Here is a 22732-nt window from a genome sequence, read left to right on the forward strand (position 1 = left end):
CCATCCTTTTTGCAATAAAGGCCAAGGTACCATTGGCCTTCCTGATCACTTGTTGTACCTGCATACTATCCTTTTGTGTTTCATGCACAAGTACCCCCAGTCCCGCTGTACTGTGCCACTTTGCAATCTTTCTCCATTTAAATAATAACTTGCTCTTTAATTTTTTTCTGCCGAAGTGCATGACTTCACACTTTACAACATTATACTCCATCTGTCAAATTTTTGCCCACTCACTTAGACTGTCTATGTCCTTTTGCCATTAGGATCAGGATTTAGTCAGCCATTTGTCTCAAGTAATCATTGATGTGATGCAACAGAAGCCAAGAAATGTTGTGTGTAGGTATTACATAAATGTAATGGCAGAACTAACTTGTCTGTTTCCAGTTAACTCGTAAGTGTAAATTGTAGAGAACAAACCTAGGGCCCGAAATTGGTGGAAGCTAAGTTCTGCTGAGATCCTGATGGTACTTTGGGTGGAAGTTTCATGAAAAAATCTGGGAAAGACTGTCCAGCGGCAAAAATGGGACTTACACCCTGAATCTAGGCGGCAGCGGGCGGTAGATGCCATTCCCAGCGGCAAATACAATCCTCGATTAAGTACCACCGAGGATTGAGTTGAGCCCAGGGAAGGGGGAACAGATGAAATTTTAAAAATTAAAAAAATTTAAAAAAACACTAGAAATCCTTCAAGGGACCCTATCCACCTGAATCCCTGCAAAAAAAATTAAAGAAAAATGGACTAACTTTTTTTGCAGGTCTTCTTACTTGCCGTTGAGGTTAGACCTGCCTCCGCGCAGTGGTCTTTTCCCCTGCTGGAGCGGAGGACCGCCCAGACCAAACTGGCAGCTCGGCAGGCGGGAGGACTCTTATGCGCGTTGCATGCCAGCGGACGTCAGCGGATAGTACGCAGCGGTCTTCTCTCCCCGCCGGCGGGAGGACTCCACCAAACTCGTTCGGAGGGGAGACCGCCTAGAAACCAGGGAGACCGGCGTAAAAACTCACCGGCAGTAAGCCCACCAATTTTGGGCCCCTTGAGTTCACATTCAAAGGCCAACAGTTCGTCAAATACATCATCTTCAACCAGATTAGGTTTTGTTCATTCTCATTCAGGCCAGCAGATGACGAGATGCATAGCAACCAGATGCTTCATATTGTGGAGAAGAAAAACTGATAGTTACAGTTTATTCTGCTTGAACAACTGATGTTGGATAATCATTGATTTCAATTGACAGTATACGTGGCGAATCCTAGGGCCAAGGATACCTTAACCTTCGAGCCAGAGGGCTAATGTATAGTGGCCAGAATAAAAACAATTCTAATTTACATTACTTCTCAAATTTGTACCATTGACAACAGTTGGCTGCCATTAAATAAAGGACGATGGGAATCATTTTCATCTTCACTGGTTGGACGATAAACTGGAGGAGCGGATTGCCCAACCAATATTCATCTTATTGATTTCAATGAGATGAAAATCAGGTAGGTTCTACAACAGTACTCTGCAAGATTATTACCCAAGTGATGAAAATAACCCCAATAATATCATGTTGTCATCAATAACATCATTGAGTCCTCCATAATATAAACATTGTGAAGTATTTTGTGAGGCACTTGTACTAACTACAACACTCCTTTATGTGTCTACATTTCTGGAAATAAACAGAAATTATTCTGCAAACATGTTCATAACAGAAACATTTTCCACAGAACAGCAGAGTACACCCATGCATCCCGATTACAGAAAAGTTATTTTATGTCAAAAAGGAGCGGAATACTTTTAACTGGATACAGCATTTTACATCCAGATTACATAACAAGATGCTAGTGTGTCTATGTTGTTACTGTAGCAATATGCCTTCCAGACTGATGTGATATAATGTAACTTCTGCTATCTCTTATACACAGGAAGTGAGCCCTGGTGGGTTATGAGGACTGTGTAGGGAAGATAAAACCTTGTACGTCAGTCATTAGCACGAATGCATGATCCAGCAGGATATTTGATGTTTCTATTTAAAGACATTATGTAAATTTGTAGACTTTTTTCCAAACCTTTCGCTCCTGAAGGGGTGTGGTTCCGTAAATGCTGTTGCATTCCAGTAATTCTCCCAAGTAGCCATTCTTCATGCGTGTCCCTAAGCAGTTAGTATCAGTAAGTTATTTGATTGTGGAGGCATTATGGTTGAACCTGATCTTTTCCTTACACAATGTCTACAGGTGCACTTTCCAGTTACCAGATAGCATAAGAACATAAGAAATAGGAGCAGGAGTAGGCTATTTGGCCCCTCGAGCCTGCACCACCATTCAGTAAGACTATGGCTGAACTGAACTGATCATAGTGATTATGAACAAGAAAGGGGACCTTGGCTGATGTTCCTAAATATCCATATCTCTACCCCACTTGAGATCAGCTAACTCAGAGTCGATTGGAAACTTAACTTGGAACCTTCCTGGTTGGTTCAATACACTTGCCAAACAAACCATCGAGAAGACATCACAAATCCTTGACACTGTCTTTTAAACTCTGCCCTTTGACATTGCTAGACTGCAGGAGGACTAAATCTTCCTTCTAATTATAAAATTTCGCCCCATTTTCTGCTCGACAGAATACATTAATATGTAAACAAAAACAGGACACCACCCCATAATAAAAGAGGGTCACATGCTTTCAAGAGCTCTTTAACAACTACACATCAGGTTTTATTGTGCTGTTACAATTCGTCTGAAATTCTTCGATGCAAATGAGGGAACAAATGCAGTAAAAAGATTTAAGGCAAAGAAATGATTGACAAAATCTTTAATGTGGATTGCTAACATAATGAATATTAACAAAGTTGTATTCACTACATAACGGCTAACCATAAAACACCACAAAAAATGCCTGAATGCAGTAATATTTCTGAGCACTTTATAAATGAATGCAACATCAGTAAGTTGAAAATATGTCATCTTAAATGTGTTACAAGAACTGGTAGTGATATAAATGGTAACATTATGAAAGTGAGATTGTAAAAATGTAATGTACTTTTCTTCTTACATATTTCACCTGTCACAGCACTCTTTCTAGGGTCAGCTTTAGGATGGAGCACCACATCAGCCACCATACCCTGGACTATACATCACAATACCCTGGGAATATGGCAGGGAGATGAAGGAATGGCACCTGCGCTTCAGATATTATATCCAAAATGTTAACCCCTCTTTTCGCTTTACAGATGCTGACTGGTCTGCTGTCTATTCCCACCAGTTTCTCTTTGTTTCGAATTTCCAGGCTCTGGTTTCTTTTTATAAGCCTACGGACCAAGAATACATAAGAGCATAAGAAATAGGATCGGGAGTAGGCCATTCGGCCCCTCGAGCCTGCTTCATTATTCAATAAGATCATGGCTGATCTTCTATCTCAACTCCATTTGCCTGTACTATCCCCATATCCGTGGATTCCTTTAATATCCGAAAATCTATCGATCTCTGTCTTGAATATACTCAACGACTGAGCCTCCAAAGCCCTCTGTGGTAGAGAATTCCAAAGATTCACTACCTTCTGAGTGAAGAAATTTCTCCTCATCTCAGTTCTAAATGTCCAACCCCTTATTCTGAGACTGTGACCCCTAGTTCTAGACTCCTCAGCCAGAGGAAACATCCTCCCTGCATCTACCCTGTCAAGCCATGTAAGAATTTTGTATCTTTAAATGAGATTTAAAAAAGGAGGCAGACAAAAAATAGGAAACTATAGACCAGTTAGCCTAACATCTGTGATTGGGAAAATGTTGGAGTCCATTATTAAAGAAGCAGTAGCAGGACATTTGGAAAAGCAAAATTTGGTAAGGCAGAGTCAGCATGGATTTATGAAGAGGAAGTCATGTTTGACAAATTTGCTGGAGTTCTTTGAGGATGTAACGAACAGGATGGATAAAGGGGAACCAGTGGATGTGGTATATTTGGACTTCCAGAAGGCATTTGACAAGGTATCACATAAAAGGTTACTGCACAAGATAAAGGTTCATGGGGTTGGGGGTAATATATTAGCATGGATAGAGGATTGGCTAACTAACAGAGAACAGAGAGTCAGGATAAATGGTTCATTCTCTGGTTGGCAACCAGTAACTAGTGGGGTGCTGCAGGGATTAGTGCTGGGACCCCAACTATTTACAATCTATATTAACGACATGGAAGAAGGGAATGAGTGTAATGTAGCCAAGTTTGCTGAAGATACAAAGATGGGAGGAAAAGCAATGTTTGAGGAGGACACAAAAAATCTGCAAAAGGACATAGATAGGCTAAGTGAGTGGGCAAAAATTTGGCAGATGGAGTATAATGTTGGAAAGTGTGAGGTCATGCACTACGGCAAAAAAAATCAAAGAGCAAGTTATTATTTAAATGGAGAAAGATTGCCAAGTGCTGCAGTACAGCGGGACCTGGGGGTACTTGTGCATGAAACACAAAAGGTTAGTATGCAGGTACAGCAAGTGATCAGGAAGGCCAATGGTATCTTGGCCTTTATTGCAAATGGGATGGAGTATAAAAGCAGGGAAGTCTTGCTACAGCTATATAAGGCATTGGTGAGGCCACACCTGGAATACTGCATGCAGTTTGGGTTTCCATATTTACGAAAGGATATACTTGCTTTGGAGGCAGTTCAGTGAGGGTTCACTAGGTTGATTCCGGGGGTGAGGGGGTTGACTTATGAGGAAAGGTTGAGTAGGTTGGGCCTTTACTCATTGGAATTCAGAAGAATGTGAGGTGATCTTATCAAAACGTATAAGATTATGAGGGGGCTTGACAAGAGAGGATGTTTCCATTGATGGGGGAGACTAGAACTAGAGGGCACAATCTTAGAATAAGCGGCTGCCCATTTAAAACAGAGATGAGGAGAAATTTCTTCTCTCAGAGGGTTGTAAATCTGTGGAATTCCCTGCCTCAGAGAGCTGTGGAAGCTGGGACATTGAATAAATTTAAGACAGAAATAGACAATTTCTTAAATGCTAAGGGGATAAGGGATTATGGGGAGCGGGCGGGGAAGTGGAGCCGAGTCAGATCAGCCATAATCTTATTGAATGGCGGAGCAGGCTCGAGGGGCCATATGGCCTACTCCTGTTTCTATTTCTTATGTTCTTATGAGATCACCTCTCATTCTGTTAAACTCTAGAGGCTATAGGCCTAGTTTACTCAATAACTCCTCATAGGACAATCCCCTCATCTCAGGAATCAGTCTGGTGAACCTTTGTTGCACTCTATGGCAAGTATATCCTTCCTTAGGTAAGGAAATTAAAACTGTACACAACACTCCAGGTGGGGTCTCACCCTATATAATTGCAGTGATGTCTTTACTTGTACTAAAATGTTCTTGTAATAAAGGCAACATACTATTTGCTTTCTTAATTGCTTGCTGTACCTGTATGTTAACTTTCAGTGATTCATGTACAAGGACACCAAGGTTCCTCTGAACCCCACCAACATTTTCCAATCTCTCACTATTTATAAAATGGACGTGCTTATTTTTACTGCAAAAATGGCTGCCATGCTCCATCCTTTGTCTATGATTGGTCCTCTTGCAGGATAAGCCACACCCTGAAGTTTCACTGGAATGTTTAACTGGAACCGCCCATCCCAAGGACACATTGAAGCGACAGAGGACAGAACTCCCCAGAAGACAGCACGGCCCTGCCAAAGTGCCTTACCCCAGTCCAAGTGCATCCCTCCCCCAGCCAAAGTCCCTCCTTACACCAGCGCAATTATGTGACCTTACCCACCCCCCACACCCCCCCCCCCATCCACCCCACCATAGATGAGGCATTGTTTACGGATTGTTAACAGGTTTATTGGGTATGAAGTGAATAGTGACAAAGTCGTGACTTCTGGATTTCATCCACTCCAACGATGTCCCTTGTAGAGGGTTGGAAGAACGTGATCCGTCATCCTTGAGTTCCCTCTCTCCACTCTGATCCCCCCCCCCCACCTGTCTCTCCCACCCCCCCTCCCGTCTCTCTCCCTCCCCTCCCCCCCAGTCTCGCTCTCTCTTTCTCCCCCAGCCTCTCTCTCTCTCTCTCTCTCTCTCTCTTCCCCAGCCTCTCTCTCTCTTTCTCCCCGCCCCCCCACTCCCCCAGTCTATCTCTCTCCCTCTCTCCCAGTCTCTCTCTCTCCCCCAATCTCTCTTTCCCTCTCCCTCCCCCAGTCTCTCTTCCACCCTCCTCTCGGCCGCCCATGGGCCCTCTCGGCCCTCCGCCGAGATCAGGTCGGCATTCTCGGCACCACATGGAGGGAATGATTCAAGGTGAAGGGGGTCGGAGCTTGACAGACGCATGCTCAAAAAAAGTGAGGTACAAATAATTACATCATTAAAAAATACTCTGCTTTTCTATTTTTCTTACCAAAGTGGATAACTACACATTTCTCCACATTAGAGAAATTATTTAGATGCTTTGAAGAACTTGGATTAAGTATCAGTACAATGCACATAATTGCAATGTGTAATAGTAATAGTCGAGACTGTATTATCTGAAGTAATAAAACATGGATTTGATCAAAGAGTGCAAGACTCACCAGAATCACTGAATCAGAGGAGGTGTCAGGGCTATGTTCTCACAAAGTGGAATTATAGAAACAGGTTATTTGGCATGTTAGGACTTATCTTTTCACCCATGTGTGTGTTGGATAGTATCTCTTTCGGTTAAGATTTTCTTTTGATTGAGCACCAAGTTGCAAAAATCATTGGCATTCTTCTCACAACCCTCAAGTGTACAAATTACTTTGGAGATGTTGCTGACTTTTATGGAAATAACCATTCAAAGCACGTCAACAACCTTTAATAGTGGCCAATTCTGTTTTTGTTACCAGGATTACATTTTCAAAGTTCTGAATGCTTAATTAGAGGATGAGAGGAATTCAGGTGTCCATCATATGTCTCAATTGACATCAGTTTTGCTGGTTACTGCCTGTGCAAAGTAGGGAGGAAGGGGAGTAAGTTGCACTGGTTAGGTGGCTTGCTGTTGATAATTTACAACAACTTGCATTTATATAAAATTCTAACATAGAAAATGTTTGAAGGCATTCTACAATAGGGAAGAAGACAAAAATAAGTCAAAGGAAGAAACGATTTGTGGCCAAGACATGGTACGAGAGTTAAGAGAGGTGACTTCAAGGTTGCTCGAATAGATGAGTTTTGAGAATATTTTAAAGGTGGAGAGTGGAAGGATTTAGGCAGGGAACACCGGAGAGTCGGCCTGAGGTGGCTGGATACTCTTAAAGTGATTAAAGTGATTATTGTTAACTTAAGCTGAATTCCGGTCAAAAAGCTTAATTCTCCACCAGTGAAAATGTTTTTATGGACTTTTTCAAAAGTGGAAAATCTTTTCTGCCAGAAGAGCCCTACTGTCTGTAACCTGGAAGATAGCCCTTGCTCATGCTCAAGGAAAAGAACAAATACAGTAAAACAATGCTTTAGATCGGCACAAACTGTCAGAAACAAGCAGCCAGAACTACCCCAGTATGATGCAGAGACCATGGCTGTCCAGTGAACCTTACATTCAACAGTGAGGGGATTCCACTTTTATTCAAATTTTCAGAGTATTCTACATACTTCAGAGTAAATGACTGCTTCCTGAAGGAAGCCTAACTCTGTAAGTTGTAACATAGGGCCTACAACTATCTCAGATCACACCCCAACCATGACAAATCTCACTCTGATCAACCGGCCATTGCAATTCCCCCAGTGCTGTTGCCTTAACCCTGACATCCCTGGCATCCCAAAATTTCTAACCTACTGTAGGAGTAACTCATCGAAGAAAGAACGTTCAGATGTCCTCCCAAGGCTCCTGTGGATAACCACTAAGACAGGTCATATAATAGGTCATATAATCATCTACACCTTTTCCAAAAAATGAAAAATGTCAGAAGAATAGAGGACCATTTGGAAACAAGTGCTCACAACTATCACTTGCATAAAAATGCATGATAGCCACTTCAAACGGAAACTCCAAACATACTACACGCTGCATAAAATTCACAGATTCCATCCCTCAGTGTCAGAGAAATGCTGGAGAGGATGTAGCTAGGCTGGTACAGCGGACAATACTTCCTGAATACTTCTGATCCTGATCTTTTCTGTATAGGTTGTCTTATGTTAGTGAGGTAAACGTGTGGGCCATTCAGGGTACCACAAAAGCCATGGTCAATATTGAGATCTCCTCAGATCCATTCCCATCTCTACTGCGCTGTGCCCTCAAATTTGCGAGGGCCATCTGCGATCCACAGATTTGCACAACTCTCAATGCTGGTGCCAAAAAGATGCAACCTTCACTAAGAAAGAAAGAAAGGAGCATTTATATAGCTCCCTCCATGACCTCAGGATGTCCCAAAGCGCTTCACAGCCAATCAAGTACTTTTGAAGTGTAGTCAATGTTGTAATGTAAAGCCATACCCTCACCCTTACAACAAAAATGTGAAACAAGCATCTGTGGGACATCTGTCAGTCAGAGCACTTGATGTATGGTCTCTACCTAGAATTTGGAAAATATCAAGCAATTCCGGCTCCCTTTCTGAAGGCCCACACAAGGTTTACCTCACTAACACAAGATAACCTATACAGGAAAGGTCAGGCTGACCCAGACAGGAAACTGAAGCATACCACCACTGTCTCTCATTGCAAAAAAATGATGATCTAATCCAATGTCTCAGAAAGGTAGAATAGTCACTCTACATCAGTGTATGAGTAACCCCCTCTCACTGTCGCTGTTCAAACCTTGCAGCAGGTAAACCTACTGTACAAATATGCATATCTATTTACCCTCCTATAAATTCTATGCTAAGAAAATGCATCACCACTATATCAATATGTAATCATTGTATGTTCCTTCTCTTTAAAGCATTTTTAAGAAATACAATATATTGCAATTCTAGACAACAGAGGATATTAAATGTAAAGTCCTGTCCCCTCAGTACAGATTCACACGAGGCATGTAGTGAAGTCAAGGTCACTCTGGACCCGCACCTTTATTTCACAGTTCTCGAATGCTGCACTTGCCTGAGACCTGTGCTTATATACCTGTCTCTTGCAAGTGCACCCCTGGTGGTAAGGTATGCTGGTGGTTGCAGGTCATATCTTATTACAGTCATGTATAGCATGTTAGGATACAGTTATATATAATAATGTAAGATACATGACATCACCCTCCCCCAAGGTCTTATTGTCTTTATAGGTTCAGTCTCTCAGGTGGTCTACGCTCTCGCGTGGAGCGTCTGAGTTGTGGTTCAGTTGTTTGCCTTGGTGTCTGTTTTTCTTTGGGTGTGGTAGCTGGTATCTCGCCTGGGCTGTCTGTTTCGATTGGTGTGATTGTTGTTGACTCGCCTGGGCTGTCTGTTGGGATTGCCCTTTCCTCAGGTTGTTCCCTCTGTCTATCCACCAGGTGTGGTGCGAGTTCCACATTGTAGTCTGCCTCTGGTTCCGCAGTGTTGTTGGTAAATCTCTTTTTGACTTGGTTTTGCCATTGTCCATTTGTACTACCAGTAGCCTGTTTCCTTCCTTGTCCGTTACTGTCCCTGCAAGCCATTTGGGACCCCTGCCATCGTTTAGTACAAACACTTTGTCCCCTATCTCATTCCATCTCCCCCTCGAATTTCTGTCATGGTACTCAGTCAGCTTACGGCGCTTTGCCTCAACGATTTCGTGCATGTCTGGGAGGATTAATGAGAGCCTTGTTTTTAAAGTCCTTTTCATCAACAGTTGCGCGGAGGGGATCTCAGTCAAATGAGTGCGGATGAGATCTGTATGCCAGCAGCAGTCGCGACAGGTGACCCTGCAGCGTGGGATCTTGGATTTTAAGCATGCCTTGTTTAATGATTTGCACTGCTCTCTCCGCCTGGCCGTTGGAGGCCGGCTTGAACGTGCCGTCTTGACGTGATTTATGCCGTGGTCAATTATAAAGTCTTGAAATTCTGCGCTGGTGAAGCACGGACCATTGTCACTGACCAATGTGTCAGGGATTCTGTGCATTGCAAACATGGTTGCGAGGCTCTCCACAGTGGTGGAGGTTGTGCTCGAGTTTAAAATGGTGCATTTGATCCACTTTGAAAATGCATCTACAACTACGAGGAACATTTTGCCCATGAATGGGCCCGCATAGTCTACGTGCACCCACGACCATGGTTTGGTAGGCCAGGGCCAGGGGCTCAGTGGAGCCTCCCTGGGGGCATTGCTGAGTTGGGCACAAATGGTGCACCTTCGGACGCAGAGCTCCAGGTCCGCGTCAATACCAGGCCACCAGACGTGGGACCTGGCTATGGCCTTCATGAGAACGATCCCCGGGTGCTCACGGTGGAGCTCCCGGACAAATGCCTCTCTGCCTCGCAGAGGCATGACTACTCGGCTGCCCCACATCAGGCAGTCTGCTTGTACTGATTGCTCATGCATGCACCTGTGAAAGAGTTTTAATTCCTCAGGGCAGGCATCACGAGCCTCTGCCCAGTCACCGGTTAGGACACATCTTTTTACTAAGGATAACGTGGGGTCGCTGGCCGTCCAGGCTCTGATTTGGCGAGCCGTCATGGGGGAACCTGTGGACTCAATGGTAGAGAAGGAGGCGCTCGTGTGCGTATACGGTGTCAAAAAAATGCACCAATACCTTTTCGGAGCCAAGTTCGCGTTAGAAACCGATTGCCATGACTATCTCAGTCCTGTTCGTCAAATCCTTCCGTGGTCGCCAGGGGTAGCCTGCTGAGCGCATCGGCACAGTTGTCTGTGCCTGGCCTGTGCCTTATGGTATAGTCGTAGGACGCCAGCATGAGTGCCCACCATTGAATTCGCGCCAAGGCGTTGGCGTTTATTGCCTTGCTCTCGAATAGGAGGGATGTGAGGGGCTTGTGGTCGGTTTCTAATGCGAACTTGGCCCTGAAAAGGTATTGGTGCATTTTTTTGACACCGTACACGCACACGAGCGCCTCCTTCTCTACCATTCCGTACCCGCGCTCAGCCCGTGAAAGTGACCTGGAGGCATAAGCTATGGGTTGTAATTTGCCCGCACTATTGACATGTTGCAAAATGCACCCGACCCCATACGCTGACGCATCGCATGTGAGAACTAGCTTTTTACCTGGGTCAAAGAAAGTCAAAACACTGTTGGAACACAGAAGGTTGCGTGCCTTATTGAAGACGCGTTTCTGGGCATCTCCCCAAAACCAATCGCACCCCTTTCTGAGTAGCACGTGGAGAGGCTCCAGCAGCGTGCTTAAGTTCTGCATAAAGTTCCCAAAGTAATTGAGTAGCCTGAGAAAGGCGCGCAGTTCTGAGACATTCCGTGGCCGGGGTGCCAGGCGAATTGCTTCTGTTTTGGACTCTGTTGGGCGGATTCCATCAGCGGCAATCCTTCTGCACAAAAATTCAACCTTGGGTACGAGAAACAGGCACTTGGACTTCTTGACTTGTAGGTCTACCCGATCCAACCGCTTTAGTACTTCCTCCAAATTACGGAGATGGGAGTCGGTGTCCCTGCCCGTGATAAGTATGTCATCTTGAAATACAACCGTCCCCGGGATGGACTTGAGCAGACTCTCCATGTTGCGCTGGAATATCGCAGCTGCCGACCTGATGCCGAATGGGCATCAATTGTACATGAAAAGGCCTCGATGTGTGTTGATGGTGGTGAGTAGCTTGGATTCCTCAGTCAATTCTTGCGTCATATACGCAGATGTGAGGTCAAATTTTGAGAAAAGTTTACCTCCAGCCAATGTGGCAAATAAGTCCTCCGTTCTGGGCAGCGGGTACTGGTCCTGTAGGGAGACTCTGTTTATGGTAGATTTGTAGTCCCCACAGATTCGTACGGATCCATCAGGCTTCATGACTGGGACGATGGGACTTGCCCAGTCGCTAAATTCCACAGGTGATATAATGCCTTCCCATAGAAGCCTGTCTAGTTCGTGTTCAATCTTTTCCCTCATCACATAGGGTACAACTCTGGCCTTGTGATGGACTGGTCTAGCATCCTGTGTGATGTAGATTTTGACTTTGGCCCCTTTGAAAGTGCCCACACCTGGCTGAAAGAGATGTTCAAATCGCTTTATAACTGTTGAGCAGGAGGTCCGTTCCTCTAATGACATGGCATGGACATCATCCCATTTCTAGTTTAGTTTTGCCAGCCAGCTTCTCCCCAGCAGTGCTGGGTGGTCTCCGGTGACAATCCACAGGGGAAGTCGGTTCACTGTCCCTTTGTGTGTGACAGAGAGCATGGCGCTGCCGAGGACTGGTACGATTTCTTTGGTATAGGTCCTTAGTGTGGTGTCGACCCTTGTGAGTTTTGGTCTGTCTCTTTTATGTGGCCACAGTTGTTCAAATTGTTGAGCGCCCATGAGAGATTGACTCGCTCCCGTATCCAGTTCCATGTTGATAGATATCCCGTTGAGTAGGACCCTCATCATTATAGGAGGCATCCTGTTGTAGGAGCAGCGGCCATTGATCGTGTTGACCCGATGTACACCAGTGTCCCGGGTACTGTCCCCACAATCTTCTGGTCCGCTTTCCGATCCATCCGATTCGTATACCAGCCGAGCTGCCATTTTTTTGCACATGCGGGCCAAATGCCCTGTTCCATTGTTCAAAGAGTTTCCAAAGAATGAGCTGCGTCTGGCTGATCTCTCTTGAGCTTCTCTCGGTTTGTAGTTGATTGCTCGCATTGTGGGTTGATGAGGTGTGAACGGCCGTTCCTGTGGCCCTCGATGGCTTCTGCTTGCTGTCGAGAACCTGTTCTCCCGGTTTTGTCTGTGTGTGGGGGTAGCAGCTTGTTTAGTGCTGTGAACTTCTTGTTCCAATATTTTGTTAGTTGTCGTACCTGCATTGTAACTCAACCTCGTTTCTTCTTCCCCTACCAAGAATGTCTGTGCAACCAGTGCTGCTGCCTCTAAGGTCAGGTTCTTGGTCTCTATGAGCTTTCGGAATATGCCTGCATGGCCTATTCCTTCAATGAAAAAATCTCTCAGCATTTCTCTCCTCAGTTCATCGGAGAACTCACATAAACTAGCCAACCTCCGAAGTTCCGCCACGAAGTCGGGTATGCTCTGGCCCACACAGCGTCTGTAGTTGTAGAACCTGTGTCTGGCCATGTGTAGACGGCTCCCTGGCTTCAGGTGGTTTCTTATCAGTGTGCTCAATTCTTCAAACGACTTGCTTGCTGGTTTCTCGGGTGCCAACAGATCCTTCATTAAAGCGTATGTTTTCGAGCCACAGCTGGTCAAGAGATGGGCTCTTCTCTTGTCTGCCTTATCGTCGCCTAACCAGTCTTTGGTTACAAAGCTTTGCTGGAGCCTTTCTATAAAGTCCTCCCAATTGTCTCTCACATTGTACTTTTCATCTGATCCGTTGTTCGCCATTCTGTGGATTCTGTAATCCCATAACCCGTCGCCACTGTAAAGTCCTGTCCCCTCAGTACAGATTCACACGAGGCATGTAGTGAAGTCAAGGTCACTCTGGACCTGCACCTTTATTTCACAGCTCTGGAATGCTGCACTTGCCTGAGACCTGCCCTTATATACCTGTCTCTTGCAAGTGCACCCCTGGTGGTAAGGTATGCTGGTGGTTGCAGGTCATATCTTATTACAGTCATGTATAGCATGTTAGGATACAGTTATATATAATAATGTAAGATACATGACATTAAACATTTGCATGAGTGATGGAAGGGAAATATACAGAAATGATACCACGGACTCAAAATTTCACTCACATCAGAAACACTGAAGAAAGTATAATTTCACAGCCTTGATTGCTTTGCACTAGATATATTACAACTGATGTTCGTGTGAAAGAATATACTGGGGTAGAATTTCCATTGTTGGCTTTTCAAAGCTGGGATGTAGCTTTGCACCCACTTGTATTGACTATGGCCAACCCTGCTGGATCTGCCAGGCTTGACCCTAATTAATCATTCGTAGTGAACTCCCAGGCTGCATTGACCTTCCCGCTAGGAGTTTCCACAATGGAGTACGGAAACCTGGTGCTGATGCAGTTTTTAAGAGGAAGTAGTGGCTGTATGTGGCAGCAAACAACTATGTCAAACTTCCAAAAGGCTGTCTTGTCCCGCAATTGGATTTTTGATCTTTTTAATTTTAAATACTCCCCTGCGCCATGCGTAACAATGCTTGATGCTAGGGAAAAATAGGTGTTCCTCACAGCCAGCAATGGTATGAGACAAATAACAGAAAATACATCAGATGATATATTTTGATCATTTGCATGCTATTACAGTACACCTGCACATTATTGGCATGGCTTCCAAAGAACTTATCACTTCAGTTACACCAGAAGCCAGTTTAACTTGAATAGAAAAACCATGATTGTTTTTAAAGAATTATTTTAATTATAGGTGCTCAATACTGATTCTAAAAAAGCTAATTGTAAATTCTGAAATTGGTGAAAATTGCAGTAAGGAGAGGTTGGAAAAGCTAGGACTGTTCTCCTTGGAACAGAGAAGATTAAGCAGTGACCTAATAGAGGTTTTCAAGATGAGAGGTTTTGAAAGATAGAGAATAACTACTCTCTCTGATGAGTGGTTCAATAACCAGAGGTCATAAATTTAAAATCATTGGCTAAAGATCTAGAGGGGCGATGAGAAGAAATATTTTCACTCGGAGAGTTGGCGGGATCTGGAACGTTCTATCTGAAAAGGTGGTGGAAGCTGATTCCATAAATCATTTTAAAAGGGAGTTGGACAGATACTTGAGGATGAGAAATTTAAACTGTTAGGAAAAACGCAGGGGTGTGGGAGTAAGCATGACTGCTCTTCCAACAATCCAACACAGGCACGACAGGCCGAATGGCTTCCTTCTGTGCTGTATGTTGCTATGATAATCCTACAGTTAGAACAGATTCCAAGTACGATAGAGTAATACATTGTTACAACAAGTATTGGTGAGACATACTGAATATTTTACGCTATAATTTATGGGTTGTATGCTTGACGGATTTATCAAAATCAATAATGGGATTTTATAACAAATTGTCTTATATACATTTTTAGCAGCTTGCATTATACACTTTGTAGCACTGAGTGCATTGTTAGTATTAGATAAAGCAGATGAACATATTCATCATAGGTTGCTACATATCAACATAATCCTTATGATATAGTGCACCATATGATGGGAGATTATATCAGGAATTCTACCATGAATGTCGGCCCATCTGATTTGCAGCCACATGGTGTTCTGTTCATTAAAATTAATTATCCCTAACATAATACTTCAGTGGAAGTTAAAAGCCAAGTGAGTGTGGTTCAACTGATGTTATAAAACTCAAAACCTGTCTTCTCAGAGTTTATAGGGTTAACTCAATCGTAACAGCAACAAACCTTTGCTTTTATTATTTATTACTATGATGTTATTTTTCCTGTCACAAATCCTTTCACGATTGCATAAGCTACAGCTTAAAAGGTCAAGAAAGTAAAGAGCTTGAACTGGTAAAGTGCCTTTCAAGTCCTCAGGATATCCAAGTGCAATTGCAGAGTCAAACGGGTTGAAATTGCCCCTCGCTGGGTTTGGAGTGGTCATTTCACTAAAAGTGATTCTTTTTGTGCCGTCGCGGATTTGGAATTTTTATGTTTAAAATGTTGCCTGCGGTAACGGAGTGTTTCCTCGGCGTTCGCGGGGCGCAATGCTCAATGCGCGACCAGCAAATCAACGTGGCTATGCCGCGTCACGCTGACGTCTCACTTCATCCCACCCCTTCTTTTAAAGGGGAGGGCCGCTGTGAACTCTGCAGCCTCTTTAGCAGGGAGGGTGTCAGCCGGGTCAGTGGCCTGACATCCAAGAAGACTGCATGGTGATGGCCATTGTCGGGCCGACTGAAATGTTGACGGACAGAACAATGATGGTGGCTGCCACGCTACAAACTCCCCTTTAAGGGCGGCTGGGGCAACACAGCCACCACAGCTTCACGCACTGAGAAGCTGTCAGTGGCTTCGCCTCACGCCAACCTCGCAATTTCCCCCGAGTGGCACAAAGGGCCATGCTCGTGCACTAATCGTGGGGCATGGCGCAAACCACTTTTCAACAGCGGAGCCCCAGTGGCAATTCCGCGCGGGTCCATGTGGCTGCCGTGCCTGCGCACTAACTGATTTGCGCTTCGTTATTGCCTGCCGGCAGCATTAACTGGCCCTACGCAAAGGGGCAATTTCAGCCCCAGAGTCTACTAAAGACTATCTGAAGAGAGCCTTGTATAGTGGCAACATTCTAAGCATTCCTAATGCATCTATAAATTTGTACTCAAACTGGCCTTGCATTTTCCCCACAAACCATCATGGGTTCCTACAACACATAGCGCAACATGGACTGATCAAAATCTGACAAGGATAATCTTAGCTAAGCACACCGTTTCATTGAGACAATGTTATAATTGACACAAAATACTTTTATTAGTCAAAAAATCTTTCTAAAGACAAAGGGATAAAACTGTTCCATTAATTTTATTATCATGGAACTGTTTTACTAATCCACAATATACACTGTAAAAAGTAGCAATTTGCACACACTTGGTAGTGTATGTGGCGTATGTATTATTATCACCTTATGTGATGTTTGCTGAGTAAGTTTTCTGCCCACTATAGCAGAAGATCTGATATTTGAGAGCAGAGTAAGCTATGTTGGTGACCAAAGAACTGGTATTAATCTTCTGCTATTTCAGAAGGATACTGGATAGCAGTAATATAAATGACCACAACTCCTTTACTAATAACATACAGACAGCTAATAAATGTGGTGTGCGTACAACTGTATATATTGGTATTAATTTTTATGCTGGCTGTGTCCTGTAAAAGAAGTAACGTAAGTTATCACCATCACAAAAATCCATATACATGTTGAAAATGGCAGAAATATTTTACAGCACCAAGTGAAAAGAATCCTAGAATCATAGAATCTTACAGGACAGAAGGAGGCCATTCTACCCATCGTGCCTCTGCTGGCTTTGTGAAAGAGCTATACTCTGCTCTATCCCCATAACTTTTCAAATTTATCCTTTTCAAGAATATATCCAATTTCCTTTTGAAAGTTACCATTGAATCAGCTTTCACTATCCTCTCAAGCAATGCATTTCAGATCACTATAACATGCTGTGTTTAAAAAAAGAACAAGAAAGCATTTGAAGTTTTCAGGGAGCATTTTGTGGAACAAAATACTGCAGCTAAAACATGCAGGTTAGCGTCTAGGGCTGGATGATTATTTAGTCTGTGAGACTGACTTAGGGTCTGTGAAACAATCATGAGCTGCAGTTAAGCTCTGTCTGTCCTGGAAGTTTCCGTGCAATGTCAGTTGACAAATGCATAGAAGTGTTTCAAGTCACAATCAGTCCTGTCTCTTTTACCACAATCTTTGTTTCTGTAGAGTAAATTTGTAGTACCTGTCCCAGAGACAGAAATCATATTTAGCCCAACATAATTTACAAGTCTCATACATAAGCCATTTACATTCCTTGACATTTTTTTAATTGCTCTACTCACTTCTGCGTAATGTCCTGATGCCCCGGTTGCTTCAGAGGTCACATATGACTCAATGTCGTTGTTTCCCGCACTGAAGTGGTGTTTACAAGAAGTACGTAAGGCAACAGTATGCATGCTACTGATAGCAGTATATCTTAGGAGTGGTACTTGATAATGTTATCAAAAAGGAAAATTCCAAGAAATAATTTAAAAAGTTGGCAACAAACATAAACCTTCTGTTCTGCTGGTGTTTCATTATACTGTTACTGTACGGGATGGAGTATCAGCTCTACTTTTCCACCTATTTCCTGCGGTGCAGTGGAGCTAACTCTGGAACAGTTAAACTAGTTCTTAAATTAACAGTATGCTGAGTCTGTATAGTGTTTCCAGTATGCTATCAGCTGCATGCCATTAATCAAACATCTGTTTTTATTTTTTAACTGGATCTTATGTTTTTCTCTTTTACCTGGGATGCTCAGGAGAATCATAATAATTACTGCAAACACTACTCTTCAATAAACTTTAATAGACTTTAAAAGTAAATATATATATGTAAAAAATATACCCTACTCATTTGTTCTGGAGCTATCTGTTTAAATACCTGAAGTTAGGTATTGTAGACCAAAACAGATGTTTTATGGAAACATTGGGGGTAACAGCGTGAGGCTTTGCTTTCAGTGTGAAGTCTTGTTAGCAGCGAGCACATATTGTAAAATCCCCATATCTGCTGTTGCACTCGCAACAAAATTACCCCCATCATATTATTCCAAATGTCATAGTTAAAACTAGGGTTAGCTACTTTAAAATGTATGTCTAGCTCCCCTGGTGGAATACTGGGTAAGGACACTAGCTGGTGTAGTACTCAGCCTACAGACCAGGTTGAATTGCTAGTCTGTGGCCAGATGTCAGTTGGACTAGTTATAGGAATTATAAATGTTTTTGATTAAGAAAGGAAAAAAAAATCTGGCAGGATTACCACTTCTGATTGTTATCTACTGATCTCCACTGAAAAGTATTGTTTTGTGGCAATGGGCGTGATTGTGATTGCCCCTGCTGTTGAATAGGGTGGTAACATTCACTGTTTATCCTTGTTCATGAAGAAAGACCACTTTAGTGGGGTTAGGGTTGCCAACTCTGGTTGGACATTACACTGGAGATTTCATTACATGACCTCCTGCCTCCAAACACTCCACCCCAAATCCTCCATTATTGGCTGCCCAACATGTCCAGCCTTGTAGCCCATCGACTTTCCATGCTAAATGGATCGCAAACAGACTCTTTGTTATCTGATTGAATGATTCTTGGCTGTCTTATCTCCAATATTTTCCCATCTCCAATACTTTATAACTAATAAACTAAATTGTTCAAAGAAAATGAGGAAAAACATAACATTTTTAATGCCATGATGATTTTTTTCCCAGGTTGCTTGCAGCAAATTCCTGGAGGTGAATCTTTAATTCCTGGAGACTCCAGGACAATCCTGGAGGGTTGGTAACCCTAGGTGAGGTAGCAGAGATCTGATGGCAACTGTAGAACTAGACCTCAGTCAGTGCCTTCAGGAAACAACTTGAGAAAATTGGGGGAAAGAACTTTAAGAATGGTGTGCTCAAACATTACAGTACTTTTAGTCTTGTGCATACTATATAGAATTCTTTTGAGGAGACCGAGTCAAGAATTTTCATCTAAAAAGCTAATTTAAGGTGCGACTGTGAAGCGTGCAGCTACTTCTCTGATTGTCCTTTATCAAGAAAAAGAAAGTCTTACAATTATACAGCGCCTTTCACGACCACCGGGCATCTCAAAGCGCTTTACAGCCAATGAAGTACTTTTGGTGTACGGTTACTGTTGTAATGGTGGGAAACACGGCAGCCAATTTGTGCACAGCAAGCTCCCATAAACAGCAAAGTGATAATGACCAGATCATCTGTTTTTGTTATGTATATTGAGGGATAAATATTGGTCAGGACACTGGGGATAACTCACCTACTCTTCTTCGAAATAGTGCCATGGGATTTTTATGTCAACTTGAGAGGGCAGACGGGGCCGCGGTTTAACGTCTCATCTGAAAGACGGCACCTCTGACAGTGCAGCACTCCCTCAGTCTGGAGTGTCAGCCTAGATTTTTGTGCTCAAGTCTCCGGAGTGGGACTATATGAACCCACAACCTTCTGACTCAGAGTGAGAGTTCTACCCACTGAGCCACAACTGACACTGAGCACAAATGGGGGTGGGGGGGGGGGGGGGGGGCGGGAATGGTTTTAACAAAAATTCTCATTACAAATGTATTATTCATTACAGGTTTGAGTCCCAATTTATGGAAAAAAGATGGATACAAAAATACAATTCTTTCACTGGAAAGAATAAACTAATGTGTTAATCATTATCACAGGAGAAGAGGACATACTCAAACTTCCGCAGAGGCCTGTTTCACTGCAGTGCCAGAGCAGAATGAACAGTTGTGGTCTATTTGAAGGTACATAACTACAGCTTTCACTTGTAATTTTATTCCCAGTAGCTTTAAGGAAAATGGCTCTTTAACTGTATTCCAATTCCCTTAGAACAATAGAAGTTTACAGGACAGAGGGAGGTCATTCAACACATTGTGTGTGTGCCAGCTCTTTGCTGGAGCGATCCAAAACTAATCCCACTGAGCTGTTTTTTCTCATAGCTATATCTACTTCAAATATTTGTTCAATTTTCCCCTAAAAGATGCAATGTTCTCCGCCTCAACCATTCCCAATGAAAAAATATTCTATGCTCCAACAACCTTTTGTATAAGGAAATTTCTCCTAGCTCCTCTCCCCGCTCTCCCAAGTGACAATTTTAATTTGATGTCTTCTTGTCAATGACTCCTCAACCAGAAATACATCTTTTCCTATTCCCTCTATCAATATACTTCATCATTTTTTTAAAAACCTCTATTAAATCTCCTCTTAGACGTCTCTGCTCCAATGAAAATAGTTCCAGTATCTCAAGGTTATGCCTATAACAATGGTTTCCCATCCTGGCATTATCCTGGTGAATCTATACTATAGGCTCTCTATAGCAAAAGATGGATCTGTGCATTGAAACACCATGTCCAATAATAGCTGCCAAGTAATGGGATGGAACCTTGGTATTATTATTTTTTTCCAGGTAAAATGAAGGCAGATGTAAATTAGTCTCCATTATTTTTTTCACTCACGTAATCCTAGAAATCAGTGGAGTCAGCACTGGCCGTTACGGCCCATTTCGGGGAAAAAATGGAAGCTACCCCACTTCCGCCCACTGCCAGCGGATCATCAGCAGTTTGATTGGTTCTGTGGAACTTTTTGCAACTCTAGCAGCTCTCTGAACTACATTCACGGTCCTGAGGTAACAGGGAGTGTTGGAGCAAATGAAGAATGCCTTCATTCTTATTTAAAGGCTTCTGATCACAACACTTGCTCACAGTCATGTGTTCTACTTGCAGTCCCCCTCGTGCTCGAGTATCTTTGAGAGAGGGAGCGAAGAAGAGAAGATGTGCGCAGAGGGAGGAAGAAAAGGAGAACCAGGAGGGCTCTCAACAGGAGGGTTTACCCACCTAGATTCTTCAGAAAGCCCTTCTCTTATCTCCACTTAAGCAAGGAGCAGTGTATTAAGAGTCTCCGCGTCATCAAGGTAGTAACAGAACTCTGCCACCTCCTGCAACCAGACCTGGAGCCTCAGAGCAGGGCAAACACGGCTCTCCCAGTGGCCCTCAAGGTCACTGTGACCCTCAATTTCTTCGCCAGTGTATCCTTCAAGTCTGCAGCAGGAGACATATCTAACATCTCCCAGTTTTCCATCCATCACTGCATCTGGGGAGTCACAGAGGCTCTCTACACGAAGATAAGTGATTACGTTGTCTTCTCTCTGAACAGAGAGAAACAGGAGGAGCGCGCATGTGGCTTTGCCAGGATAGTGGGCTTCCCCATGGTGGAGGGTGCCATCGACTGCACACATGTCGCTTTCAGGCACTGTATACCAAGTCTGAGATGTTCCGTAACCACAAAGTCTGCCATTCATTTAATGTGCTGTTGTTGTGCGACCTGAAGGTAGCAGGCCAAACGGATAAGGTGGTTAAGAAGGCATACGGAATGCTTGCCTTTATTAGCCGAGGCATAGAATACAAGGGGTTTATGTTTGAACTGTATAAAACACTAGTTAGGCCTCACCTAGAGTACTGCGTGCAGTTCTGGTCACTGCTTAATGGAAAGAAGTGATCGCACGAGAGGGTACAAAGGAGATTTACCAGGATGTTGCCAGGAGTAGAAAATCTTAGCTATGAGGAAAGATTGGATAGACTGGGGTTGTTTTCCTTGAAACAGAGGAGGTTGAGGGGAAACCTTATTGAAGTGTATAAAATTAAGAGGGGCCTAGATATAATGGATAGAAAGGACCTATTTCCCTTAGCAGAGGGGGCAAAAACCAGGGAGCATAGATTTAAAATAATTGGTAGGAGGTTTAGAGGGGATTTGAGGGGAAATTTCTTCACCCAGAGGGTTGTGGGGGTCTGGAACTCACTGCCTAAAAGGATGGTAGAGGCAGAAACCCTTACCACATTTAAAAAGTACTTGGATGTGCACTTGAAGTGCCGTAACCTACAGGGCTACGGACCTAGAGCTGGAAAGTGGGATTAGGCTGGATAACAACAGAAAATGGTGGAAATCTCAGCGGGTCAGGCAGCATCTGTGGAGTGAAAGCAGAGCTATCGTTTCGGGTCAATGAGCCTTCGTTAGACACTTGAGTCTGACGAAGGGTCATCGACCCAAACCGTTAACTCTGCTTTCTCTCTGTTGTGTATGGAGAAAGAGTCAGACTGAACACGGTGAGCTCAAAGTAAAGTGTGACCTTAGTCTTTTATTGCAGGTCTCCAGAGTGCCTCTCCAAACTGTGAAGCCTCCTTAAATACCTGTGCTCCCAAGGGATTATGGGATTCCATGGGACTCCAGGGGATGAGCCCTCTGGTGGCTGTACAGAATAAATACAAGTCCACATATATAACAATGCTCCCCCCAAAGTTAATAGTGTAACTATTTACAATGTGAGTCGATCTGGGGCCCTTCTTGCCCTGGTTGATCGTCTCGGTGTGAAAGCTGGTGTTGTTGAATCACTTGTTGGGCCCTCGCTGGGCTGCTGTGCAGACGGCCTTGCTGGGCTGTCTGGTGTGTTGGGCCCTGCAGGGCTTCTGTGGATGATGGGTTCTGCTTCTTGGTCAACCGTTGTGTCGGTTGCCACTGGTGTGTATATTGGGGGATCAAAAAAGGTAGGGCCCAAGGTGG

At 43.6% G+C, this 22732-nt stretch overlaps 2 protein-coding genes across 9 annotated transcripts in view; one reads left to right on the forward strand and one right to left on the reverse strand.

The window, feature by feature from the left end:
- ripor3 (RIPOR family member 3) overlaps positions 1–17577 on the reverse strand; it is a 227936-nt gene extending 210359 nt beyond the window's left edge. For all 5 annotated transcript variants that reach the window (XM_070896021.1, XM_070896019.1, XM_070896022.1 and 2 more), the window contains exon 1: positions 17472–17577. The gene's annotated coding sequence lies outside the window, so the exon portion shown is untranslated. The remainder of the gene's footprint in view (positions 1–17471) is intronic.
- LOC139277498 (uncharacterized) overlaps positions 1–22732 on the forward strand; it is a 64701-nt gene that overhangs the window by 37270 nt on the left and 4699 nt on the right. For 2 of the 4 annotated variants that reach the window (XR_011596094.1, XM_070896027.1), the window contains exon 3: positions 19840–19923. Coding sequence is in view for 2 of the 4 variants with exons in the window: in XM_070896027.1 (XP_070752128.1) it covers positions 19840–19921 (82 nt within the window). In the remaining 2 variants the exon portion in view is untranslated. Of the gene's footprint in view, positions 1–17732; positions 17989–19839; positions 19924–20901; positions 21403–22732 lie in introns of those variants that run through there. The other 2 variants (XM_070896026.1, XR_011596095.1) reach the window with 2 other exon arrangements.

The sequence above is a fragment of the Pristiophorus japonicus genome, chromosome 12 (assembly GCF_044704955.1).
Source record: "Pristiophorus japonicus isolate sPriJap1 chromosome 12, sPriJap1.hap1, whole genome shotgun sequence".
Classification (NCBI taxonomy): domain Eukaryota; kingdom Metazoa; phylum Chordata; class Chondrichthyes; family Pristiophoridae; genus Pristiophorus; species Pristiophorus japonicus.